The 12623-nt window shown below is 41.5% G+C and overlaps 2 protein-coding genes across 2 annotated transcripts; one reads left to right on the top strand and one right to left on the bottom strand.

Annotated features, from left to right (window-relative positions):
* Positions 1-1378: 1378 nt before the first annotated feature.
* LOC308286880 (vasopressin V2 receptor-like) lies at positions 1379-5037 on the bottom strand (the record flags this gene model as incomplete). The annotated part of the gene is made up of 4 exons (XM_080728003.1): positions 1379-1560; positions 2243-2407; positions 3076-3391; positions 4675-5037. 4 exons carry the CDS (start codon positions 5035-5037, stop codon positions 1379-1381), a joined length of 1026 nt encoding a protein of 341 aa, XP_080584129.1.
* A 1177-nt stretch (positions 5038-6214) lies between these two features.
* On the top strand, positions 6215-12289 carry vhl (von Hippel-Lindau tumor suppressor). The gene is made up of 3 exons (XM_080727549.1): positions 6215-6686; positions 8369-8491; positions 9389-12289. Exons 1-3 carry the CDS (start codon positions 6464-6466, stop codon positions 9589-9591), a joined length of 549 nt encoding a protein of 182 aa, XP_080583675.1. The 5' UTR covers positions 6215-6463; the 3' UTR covers positions 9592-12289.
* Positions 12290-12623: the final 334 nt, after the last annotated feature.

Raw genomic sequence — 12623 nt, 5'->3', positions numbered from 1 at the left:
GGACCCCCATCTCAAAATATTTAGTTCCAGGGACCACCCGGAAGCAAAATTTGATTTACAAACGTTCGCTTAAGAAAATACATAATATTCAAAGATTTGCACACATTTTCCAAAAATAGCAGATCTACAAGCTCGCAGCGCGGCACTCGGTGCAGCGCTGGGAGCTTGTATATCTGCTATTTTTCACTGGTTAAAGCATTCAATAATTCTAGGCCTAAATGGGTTAATAAAGAGCTGGAATGATGTGTGGAGACTGCTGTTACTGAACACCCACTAGCAATGAGAAGGCTTGACAGATCGGAATATACACATACCCTCCCTTTAAATGCACATTTTCAACCATACAACAAGCATTAAACATGTTAACAGCTTATAACCATTAAGCTATATAATAACTTTTTACAAAATATTGTCGTAAATTTTCATTTGCTGTAGAGCACTACTTTAAGAAAACATTAATACATGTTCCCTAAAATTAACCAAAACATCGATAAGTAAGAACTTGTAACAGATAAACCTACATCTAACATAATGTACAGACATCATTGTCACTGCACCTGCAACGTGCCAGAAAATGTATAATAACATCACCCTGACCTTGAGAGGCCATATAAATACAGAGCACATTAGTTGGTTAACTGAATAGTTTTCCAAATCCTAGCTACATGTCTATTCTCTTTTTTTTGTGATGAGCACTTTTACATTAGCAAACAAATATTCAAAACATGTATTAAAAAAATTATATCAAAAAAGATTCAGAATTAGAAATCAACACAAGTATGCAAATATAAATGGACATTATATATGAGAGCACGAGAAGAAGGATTGAGAAGATAAAAACAGGGTTCCCACACATCTTTACCAATTAATTTCCAAAACTTTTCCAAAACTTTTCCAGAATATTTAACCCGATTTCCAGGACTATATAACAATAATTCAGCTCAATAACGAGTCGCTTACTCCCTATGTGCAATGCCCAAAGACAGGCAGTGTATGCCAGTGGTTCTCAACCTTTTCAGGCAGTGACCCCCCGAAGAGTTGAGGAATTTTGTATAACACGGTTTTATTGTGAAAATAGCCGATCTACATGCTCACAACGCCTCGCAACATGTAGAACGGCTATTTTCACAATTTCTGCCTCTAATATTTGACAATTTGGCCAATGTTTAATTTGTCATTAACAAAAGGTATTAACTAAAGTATTAACAAAATCAATAACCAAAGACAATGCATAGCTATCTTTTCCAGGACCTTCCAGGACCCTTGATCAATTCCCAAACTTTTCCAGTACTGGAAAAATATTTTTCTAATTTCAAAATATTTCCAGGAATTTCATGACCGCGGGAACCCTGTAAAAAGCAGCACGTCTATTGTCCTTTTAACAGCTATTGAGTGAACTGACGACAGTGGCGTCGTCGTTCGATGAATCCTTAACATGTTGCCTCCGACATAGAAGTGCCACCACTTTCTTGGACATCTGGCCGCTGAAGAACAGGTAAATGCAGGGGTTTGCGCAGCTGTTCAGACTGGCCAACAGCATCAGGATCACAAAGGTCGCAGCTAGAATGACATGACAAGAAGAAAGTGGGACAAATGTTGGATCAAAAGTCTAAAACACAAACACCAATGTTTGAACACGTTGATCATCAATATGTGCGTAAAAGGCCAAAGCTCTATTTGAATTTTAAAGGTGGATTTAAATTGAAAAGAAACAAGACAAGTGTTTGATTGTACAGTAACTTTATATTTTGGATCAGTGGTTCTCAACCATTGGTCCGGGGACCACCCGTGGTCCTTGAGGGGGTTCCAGGTGGTCCCCAGCGTAATGATGGAGATCTGGCAAATGGACCCTTATAGATCTTTAACTATTGAGAGCGTAAAATGGATCCTTACATTTTAAGATCTCAAGAGTTAAATTGTTGTTAAGCATCTGTATTAGTTAATTTAAGATTTTTATTTTTTTTACATCCAATACAGTACATATACTCCCACTCACTCACTTTCACACTCACATTTCACATTTAAGAATTGTTATTTTGATCAACGTTTGCCTGCGATGTCTCCTATGATACCAACATCAATAGAAGCATGGAAAAGCTTATCCAACGGTAACAAAATATTCTACGTTTTGGGTACGAGACGCGAAATCTCATCAAATGGTGGTCCGTGGCTCAAATGCAGAATAAATAACGGAACTTATGAAAAGGGTTTTAGATCACTTGGCCCCCCGGTGGGAACTTACTTTCTATTGGCGCACTTGTGTCCCAAACGGACCAAAGCTGGACAGTGAAAAAGGGGCCCCAGCAGATGACGTAGGAAAACACCACGACCACCGTCATCTTGACCGTCTTGATCCTGGCCTTTGACATCCCGGCTACGCTGCTGGCTCTGTGGGGCACCACCACCACTGGAAGAGCTGCGGCACCTTCGCCAGGGACGTGCAGAGAACGTTAGAGAGGCAGGGGATGACATTTCCTTTTTTTTTAATGTATTTTTTTAGGCTTTTATTGATAGCACAGTAGACTGACAGGAAATGGGGAGAGAGAGAGAGAGATGGGGAGCAACACGCAGCAAAGGTCGCCCGGATCGGGAATCGAACCGGCGACGCCGCGGCAACCATGCCTATGTGGCGGTACCTATGTGGTATGGGCCTTGACCAGTAGGCCACCGGACACCCCAGGGATGACATTTCTAAAGGGGACTTTTGGTGGAAAGTTCACAACGCGTCGCAGCGCTGCGCGTTGTGAGCTTGGAGGTCGGCTATTTTCGGTGCTTGATACCACACTGAACTAAGCATAATCAAGTGAATACTGGAGATGTGACATAACAGCATAGATTTCTACACAGAAAGCAATTCTTTCAACATAAGATGCTGCATTTACCGTAAGTTCAGGAGTGTTTGGACAAGTCAATTCTCTTGAATGCTTCCTTCATGTATGGCATGGGAAGGGGGCATTTGCGTTTCTTTCCATAGTAAAAACTGCATTCATGGTCTGGAGAGGGCACTTTTTACAGGTGGATAAAAGGGCAGGGGCTCAAGCACCCTTTGATGTCTTGTGTGTGCAAGTGCCTGACCTTCGCAACAGCCTTCCTGGTGCGTCTTGTGGTGGAGGTTGGCCTGGATGGCGCGGAGGATGCGCACTTGGCAAAACACGATGGTGGCAACGGGGAGAACGAAGATGGCCAGCGTGACCCAGGTTATGTACGCCCGCAGGCCCCACGGCTGTAGGAAATGTGCCCAGCAGTCGAACACCCCGGGGGCCACCTCGATCCGGGAGAAGATGAAGAGCTGCGGCGAGCTGGCCAGCAGGGAGAAGCCCCACGCGAGGCACACAGGGAGGTTGAGCCGCGCGCGTCCCCTCTGGAACTTCACCATGGGGTTGCATATGGCCTGGTATTAGAGATGACAGGAATGAACATTTCATGTCACGATTATTGTGACCAATATAATAGCGATTTATGATATATCACGATAATCAAAATATCCCCCCAACATCCATTATTTGTATTATTTATTTATTTTATCCCACGATTTTGAAACCATTTTTCACCCAATGCCAATTAGCCCTATTCACGGCCTGCCCACTCAGCAAATTTCTCAGCAACTTCCTGGTGCTGACGTCAGTTTAGAAGGGGAAATTAATACAGGAATAGCTGGACTTAAAGCCAACAAATCATTATTTCGAACGGTAAAGTAAATTATAATGCTTTGTCCCTTTTACTATCTTGTGTTCTTGATCATGCTAGCCGTATTTTATACTTAATTGCATTAAATTTGCGATTTCTGTGTTAACTCTATGGGCTTTTAGCAGGGTTTTACCCTTCAAAACATAACTCAGCACCAGGGAGATGCTGAGTGGGCGGGCCGTGAATAGGGCTAATTGCCTAATCTGTAATCCTGGGCTCTGCTCTCCCTCTGCCAACCTGGGGAGGGCCCCGAACTGAGCTCATGCTTCCATCAGTGCTACATCCATTATTCTGGGACGGAACATTTGCCAAAACATTTTTTTTGACGATCTACAAGCTCACAACATGTTGCAACGGGATGCGTTGTGAGCTTGTAGATTAGCTAGTTTTGGCAAAGAGATAGAGATCTGGTACAGAGTGGTAAAAAAGACTGCATCAAGTACAATATTTAGGTCTGTTTTGCCAATTAGCCTTATTCACGGCCCGCCCACTCAGCATCCCCCGGGTGCAGAAGTCACATTTTGAAGGGGAAAATCGTACTATAGCCTATAGAGTTAACACAGAAATCGCAAATGTAATGCAATTTCCAAATAGTATAAAATACGGCTAGCATGATCAAGAACACAAGATAGTAAAAGGCACAAAGCATTATAATTTACTTTACCGTTCGAAATAATGATTTGTTGGCTTTAAGTCCAGCTATTTCTGTTATAGTTTCCACTTCTAAATTGATGTCAGCACCCGGGGGATGCTGAGAAATTTGCTGATTGGGCGGGCCGTGAATAAGCTTATTATAGAGGTTTTAAGTGGTACGGCTGGTACCATATATGCATGCAGCTCAGCAAATAAAAGATGATTTGATCCCAGTGCATGACGAAGTGATTTCACCATAAATTAAATATAGGCTATCCACGATACGATTAATATTGTGAGTTTTTTTTCCACGATAAACGATAATAGCAAATGCATTTATCGTCCCATCCCTACCTGGTATCGGTCGACCGTCATCGCCACGATCATGTAAGTGGAAGAGAACATGCCGAGGAGCTGCAGGTACTTCACCAGGCGGCACAGCACGTCCGGGCCCACGAACCTGTCCGTCACGTCCCAGACGAGCTGGGGACACACCTGGAAGAGCGCCACCACCAGGTCGGCCAGGCACAGGTGCAGCACGAACACGCGCATCCTGGACGCGTGCTTGCGCTGCGCCCAGAGCAGCAGCAGCAGGCCGGTGTTGAGGACGGTGGCGCTCACGAAGATGACGCTGAGCAGCGCGATCTCCGCGGTGGCCAGGCGCTCATCCCTGGGCAAGTCTTCCACCGTCAAATCACTGCTGTTCATAGGGTGCATTTCTTTTTGTGCGGATCGGGGGATGAGGATGATGATGATGAATGAATCATACTGTGGAGAAGAAAAAAAAAGAAGAAAAAAAAGGCAGAAGAAAAAAAAGACTATCTTGTGAAAATTGTGAAATAAAGCATTTTTGAGTGATAACGCTGCATCATGGTTTCAGAAAGTTTAGACTGAAAAGTAGACAATTAGGCTATAGCCTGACATGATAGGCTACGAGCTCATGCTTGTCATTCCTATAAAACAATACGCACTTTCAAGCAACTATAGGCCTATTTTGAAAAAGGTTATATTTATATCTCAACGCTCAAAACTCAAACTCAAAACTTCCATGGTGATCTTTTGACTTCATCATTTTCTTAATTTCAAGATATGCATCCAATTGGAACGAATTAAACTCCTATCAGCTGCAAACTGAAGTTCAATAGCCTATAAATTATACTTACCGGTTGGTAGCCTAATAAATCCTGAAGAGAAGCACAGCTCCTATCCTTGTAACGTAACGCTCTGTTGGCCTGGGTTTTATCCTGTGGGTGGAGCTATTCTTCAGCATCATGATTGAGTAGCAGCTCAACAACTCAAGTCTACATGGATGGATGGCAAGTAGTTTTGGGAGCAGTGGTTTTAACATGATATAAGCTACTTTCATCATTCTTATTACAGCCTGGTAGGTTAGTAAAGTAGGCTTCTTTTAAGTTCTTTAGGCCAATATACTTTAATTTGAACATTTAATTTGTTCATTTAACGCCTAATAATTCAACAATTGCTACAAATTGCTATATTTTGTGGCATAAACAATGAACGTTCCTTTGTAGATTTACTACTTTAAATTATTTTCCAAAGCATGTAGGCCTATTTATTTTGTATTTTGTAATATTATTATCATCATTATAATGAACAATAATAATGCCATGCACTTTATAGATCACAACAAAGGTAGGCCTACAAAGTGCGTTTAATATATTAAACGCACTTTTTTTTTTACAAAAAAAAGATCAAATCAAAGAACAGAACAGAACAAAATATAAATGTGTGCAAAAATCATCCCAAGAGAAAACATTAAGCAACAAACACGAGTGCGCGCTCCCGCGGCAAGGGACAGTGCACCACGGCACGGTTCGGCCAATCAGAGCACAGAACCGACTGACGTAACACTTCCGGCAGGAAGACAGAAGAATGTAAATAGAACAGGCGAGAAGGGTAAACAACAACTCTTTTAGCTTATATAAGTGATAATCCACATGTTTTATTCCACGTTTCCATACGCAGACGGTGTCATTTTGACATGTTGGCCTGATTGGCTGAGAAAAGCAGACATTTGTCCCCTGGATCTAATGTTAGTTTAGCCATAACTTCCAGTTAGCCAAACAGCCAACTAAGCGTTAACTCTAGTCTCTCCTGAAGTAAACCCAGTGCGAGGTCTGCGATGCCCCAGGAGGATCCGGAGGAGGGAGGCGGACAGGGGGAGCAGCCGCCGCATCGGCCGCTGATCTTCATCCGATCCCTGGACAGTCAAGTACCGGTCCAAGCCGTGATCTGCAACCACAGTCCCCGCACGGTGCGACCGATGTGGATCGATTACAGAGGAGAGCTCCACTCCTATGGCGATCTGAGGCCACGAACGGGGAGAAATATGAACACGTTTGAGGGTAAACACTACTAAACCAGAAGTCTTCAACGTTTTCAGGCCAAGGACCCCTTAGCTGAGAGCAATGAAGCAGGGACCCCCACATATCGTATAGCTGCAGATAAAAAATGTAAATGGATTATTTCTTATTCAATTTAGACTTGACAGCACTATCATGATCTGTGTAGTTTGGATAATTGGATGAATGTGTATTTTTTTCATATATTTAACCACTTGAACTGTCAATGCCTACTAGTCTGCTCTTCTTTTGCCTCTACACCAAACCTTTGTGCCAAAAAATAGCTGATCTACAAGCTCACAAGTTGTGAGCTTGTAGATCAGCTATTTTTTGGCTAATGTTCCACTAAGAATCTATAGGGTTCAAGTGATCAAACATGATCACACAAAGATTTGGTGGACCCCCTGTTGTAACTCTGAGGACCCCCTAGGGGTCCCAGACTCCCTGTTGAAAACCCCTGCACTAACAGGGGCTGCGAACGAGGCTATATTATACACAATGTAGCCCTGAAACGTGACTGTCATATAATGGCATGTAATGAGTAATGACATCATTGACATGTGAACCATGGCTATGCACAATGGAGCACGTATCGTGTTAACCCTAGAATGGCTGGCTGCTGATATTCCATATACATTGCATGTATTCTGACATGCAAAGTATGGAATATCAGATCAGCCATTCTAAACATACTGTATGTGCTGTACAGTACCACTAAAACAGAACCACTAAAACATCTGGGACAACAGCTCCAGACATCCCAGACTCTTTCCCTTCTGGCTTCCAAACAATGGAACAAACTCACCAACTGCACTCCCAATCTTGCACCGTGTAATCTGAAGACTCACCTCTTCAGACTCCACCTTAGCCCGTAGCACTTACCGTAGCCCTAGCCTCGATGTCCTTGCAGGCTTGCTCAAAGGCAAAATGTAATTTAGATAGCATGTTATGAAGATAGATGCCACCAGCTCATTGTTTACCTGGCACCCTAGTGCAAGGGTCTTCAACAGGGACCCCTAGGGGGTCCTCAGAGTTACTACCGGGGGTTCTCCAAATCTTTGTGTGATAGAAACCTTTCTCTTCTTTTTTATATTAACCACTTGAACCCTAGTGTCCATATTCGGAGAACTTTAAGACAAAAATGGCAGATCTACAAGCTAGATAGTTAGATTGGCTATTTTTGACAAAGAGGTTTGGTATAGAGTGGAAAAAGAGCAGACTAAGTACAGAGTGAAAGGTCAAGTCTTGACGGTTCAAGTGGTTAAATATCTGAAAAATACAAATTGACCTGAATCCGAAATACACTGATGATCATGCCGTCAAACAATGAAACTATGTAATCTTTGAAAAGGTTGTGGGGGTCCCTGCTCCATTTCTCTCTCAAATAAGGGGTCCTTGGCTTGAAAACATTGAAGAACATTGTAGTGTGTATAGTTTCAATGTACAGATGATTGTTTTTTTGTTTGTTGGATATTGTACCGTTAGACTGTGTTGATAGGTTATTGGTTTACTTATGATCCTAGATTACTATTGCTATGCATTTCATGTATTACCTTGTGTTATCCTTGCTTAATGTAAATCGCTCTGGATTAAGAGTGTCTGTTAAATGCCAGGAGGCAGCTATTAGTTGTGTTTGTACCGTTACCGTTCTGTGATCATGTCCCGTCTACCATGTGCGTCTCTAGGCCATCCATGGATGTTCCGAGATGCAGTGACCGATGAGCCACTAAGGGTGAACTGCAAAGCACTGTTTCTTCCCAGGGCAACACAGGATGGGCAAGCCGTAATCGCCAGTATCACATTACCAGGTGATTTTGTATTTATTTGATAAAAAAAAATAAAAAAAATAATGTGATTATTGATCATCCCCAACATTTTCAAAAAGGAGTAGGAAGAAGTAAGGACATATTTACTCCAACGCCCTACTCATATAACATTCATAATCCATATAAACAATTACAAATGTAAATGTATATCATATAACTCTTATGATGTCTGTATACAGATATCTACAGATAGGTGTGTATAAAAAAGGTGTATATTGTTAGTTTGTAGTTTGTGCATAGATTTATAACTATAAGCATGTTGTAATAGTTGCGATTCTCAGCAGTTTAAAGGTGAAACAGCTATAAACTAGGACAACAGACTTGATTTCTGGAACCCCAGGAAGACTAGATATTGGTAACATCACAGTGTTAGCCAATGGGGATTACACCTATTCCACTATAGAGCAACAAGGTTTGACGTCATTTTTACACATCCTATCTGGTTCACGTCCCCCCCCCCCCATTCTGATTTTTTCATATCTCATCATATAATAACTGTGTTCCAAACATAAACAAATGATCTCTGCGGTTTGACTCATATGGATATGAAGATGGTGAGAAAACGCAAATGTTACTGTCGCCGAATTAGTTAAATTTTCGCTAGAAACAGACTATCAAATATTAGTGACTGACTATCATAGACCATACAGAGCCACCTCCCCAATATCGAGGAGACAGTTTGTTTATTTTTGGAGCGCAGTGCTTATATGAGACGATTTTAAGATGACTCAATGTTATTCTCCATAGAGAAATTACTTCCTTGAACCGGGGGATGAGTGAGTGACGTCATGACTTCGTTACTCTATAGATAAATGAATATAAACCTTGCATAATCAAGATTTGAGATGAACTGAGGTGTCTTTTTGTGTTTTTGTACAGTTTACAGCCTCAAAGAGTGTGCTCTCCAGGTTGTTCGGCATCTGGTCCGACCGGAAGACTACAGGAGCCTCGAAATCGCCCGGTCTCTCCACGAGGATCTGGAAGATCAGCCCAGTGCATTGAAAGACCTCCAGCGCATGAACATGCAAGTGGCCCAGCGCATGATCATGCAAGTGGAAATGCAAGGCCAAGAAGACACATGATGCACCGCAAAGAGACTCAGTGGATTGTCCATAAGGTGATGATTGAGATTGAATGTCTTTGTCTAGGAGACAAATGCACAACTGACTAATGGGGATCCTACGTAAATAATGACAATAACTGTGCGCTCGGTAATGCGGACACAGACTCCCACAGAATCTTAAAAAGCAAAGTGAGATGAAACTATTTCCATTGGATAGCTTTTATGTTTGGCTACCTACATTATAAAATCTGGAGTGTTAATTTAACTCTAAAAGTGCACCCTAACACTGAAAATGAAAATGGGCACTCTAGATTTTACTGTGTACTACTTGTAACTTATTTTGGATACTTTAGCAGATTCAGCAAGAGCTGTTCTGGTATGTTTGAATGCTCAAATGGAACTTTTTGGAAAAGTATCTTCTTGGCTGTGAGATTCCTTGCAAGTTTTCTAAAATCAAATGTGTGGAAATCATAAACACACATTTTTTGTCTCATTCTACACCGATATGTAACTAACTATACTGACGCACGCACCAAGGCAGTTTCTTTTACAGCCCTTACAACTCCCAAAACAAGGTGGGATAATGAATGCATTTTCTTACTTGTCCTGTCTGTGTAATAAGGACAGATAATGTGCCACCTATTACTGATAATGTTGGAGATGCTACAAGTGTGTATCTTATACTGTAAGTGATATTTTGATCGGACAATGTGTGTAGGTCTGATGTTATTTTCATACTGTAGGAGTTGATGCCTCAGAATACTGATTTATTGATTGAATACTTTATTAGCAGTTTGCTAAAGAAAAGCACAGGAAAGTAGAGTTCAATACAAGGTCTGGTAAGAGGATTTTAAACCCAAGGAAGCACTACAGGTATGGCTTGTTTCCATTGGAGTCCTTTGTACTGAATTCATTGAATATTTTCCATATGTTAGCTGTTTCCATATGTTTTGTGCAGAATAATCACCGTCTCAGGTTCCTTTCAGGGTCATTGTTTACATGTACACAGACACGCTGTTCAACTTCTTCTGGTTCACACCCTCGTTCGGTCATGTCAACCACACAGAGGTAAACCACAGTTTACCTTACCCTATGCACCTTATTATACTCTGTTCCATTTAGTGTAGCACAGTGGTTCTTAAATGTTTTAATTTCAAGGACCGCCATAAAGCCCTTTGCACACAGGCACGTTTATCCGCATGGATAAAACGGACAATTTCATTTTTTTTAAAGAAAACTGATTCTCTACGACCTCATGCACACCGGATCCGAATTAGCCGTGCGACGAGTGGCTGCGGCTGTGTGTTTTTTTTTTTTCTTTTTTCGATCGATCCCAGTTCGATTCGTGCGTCTTGTCGTATGCGGTAAAAAACTCATCACTCCTTTTATGACTCCTTTTGGCATCCGCAACGCCGATTCCGCACAGCCTTGCACACCAAATCCAATGCGTTTTAATCATGCATCAACCGGAAAGAAACGCAACTGTCCTGTGTGCAAAGGGCTTAACTCTTGAGAGTGTAGAAATGGAACCTCAGGAACCCATTTGTACACACTCAGAGTTACACACCTGTGAGGGGTCATTTGAAACCCCTTCAAGGAACCACAAGGGTACCTGGACCACACTTTCAGACCCACTGGTGTAGCAGGTTGTGTCCAGTGAGCCAACATGTACAATATCAGCACCCTGACTCTGTTTGACCAGAGTAGTAGTTGGCAAGACCTGTGAGTGAAGGAAGTAAGGAAGAGGCCCAATTTCCTTCCATTATGGCTGCTGTGCATAGAGCCTATTGTACTAGTGTTGTAGCACAACCTTTATCCACCATTGTACAATGATACTAATAAAACAATTGGGCATGGAGCAACATCAGCTTCAAAGTTGGATTATCTGGCATGGGCCAAAGGACGGCGTTAATGTTTTGACGCCAGCTTTGCGTCTCCCAAAACATCAGCATTACTGGCCGACGGAGCCAGTGGTAGCCCTTCCTGCCTTCTGCAAGCACCTTTTATGCTTCAAGAGTTAGGTTACCTGTACAGGTCTCGCTAACTAACACACCACATACACACACAGGCCATTCTAACATGGCAGTCGCGTGTACATTTATTTGTATTCTAAATGTGCCCAATTGTGCCTTTTTGATATAGCATTATAATCAAATTCAGTGTTTTGAAGATCTAGATCCTATCTAGAATTTAACATGGTGAAGTGTATTTACCCGTAAGACTCCCTAATCGGGAGATAAGCGACCGTCAGGTCGCATACACAAACTTTAGAAGGCAATGGTAGGTAATCAGGAGGGAATGTGGGAAATGGGACAGATCCATGTTGATGACATGCTTCTCCATCCATGACGAATGACAATTCATTTGGAGAAGCCTGTGTCATTAGAATCTCACGGTGTTCTGCATTCGCAGCACATGTGTAACATGAAGTGTTAAATTGCCGCCAAGCCGTTATGACCTGGGGTGCAATCAAAGATCCTCTGCCTAGCCAATGCAAAGTTTATTCCCAGAAATCACTGGACCTGATAGTAGACTACTAGCCGAGGTAGGCCTGCAAAGTGTCATATTTCAATGTCTTGAAACACTTAACACGGTATTACCAGTTCCATATCTTTATTTATTCTTTATTCTTCTATATCCATTGTAATTAATGGCTGGTGTTGATATTATATTTGTTAATTGTATAAACAAGTTATATTTTATATTACTTTGTCGGCCACCAAACTGTTGTAAGTACTGTAACTACACATTCTTTGGAAATGCCAGATAGGTTATTCTACAATAGATACATACAGAACAAATAGTCTGAGTCATACCTTAAATGTTGTGTTTTTATATATATATATATATATATATATATATATATATATATATATATATATTTCTTTGTCCCTCTCAGCTTTCCTCTAGCCTCCGCCATTTCATTAATAATTCTGTGTGCTGCCAAATAAAACATCAACAAAACTGACATTTTAAAACATGTCATTATAGTTTGTAGAGTGGTTTATACTAGTATGTTGTCGCAACCCCCTAAATGATGTGTTTTTATAT

The sequence above is a fragment of the Nannobrachium achirus genome, assembly GCF_963921795.1.
Source record: "Nannobrachium achirus genome assembly, chromosome: 6".
NCBI lineage: Eukaryota > Metazoa > Chordata > Actinopteri > Myctophiformes > Myctophidae > Nannobrachium > Nannobrachium achirus.
Note: the sequence above shows the minus strand (reverse complement) of the source record. Positions and strands in the feature narration are given on the sequence as shown.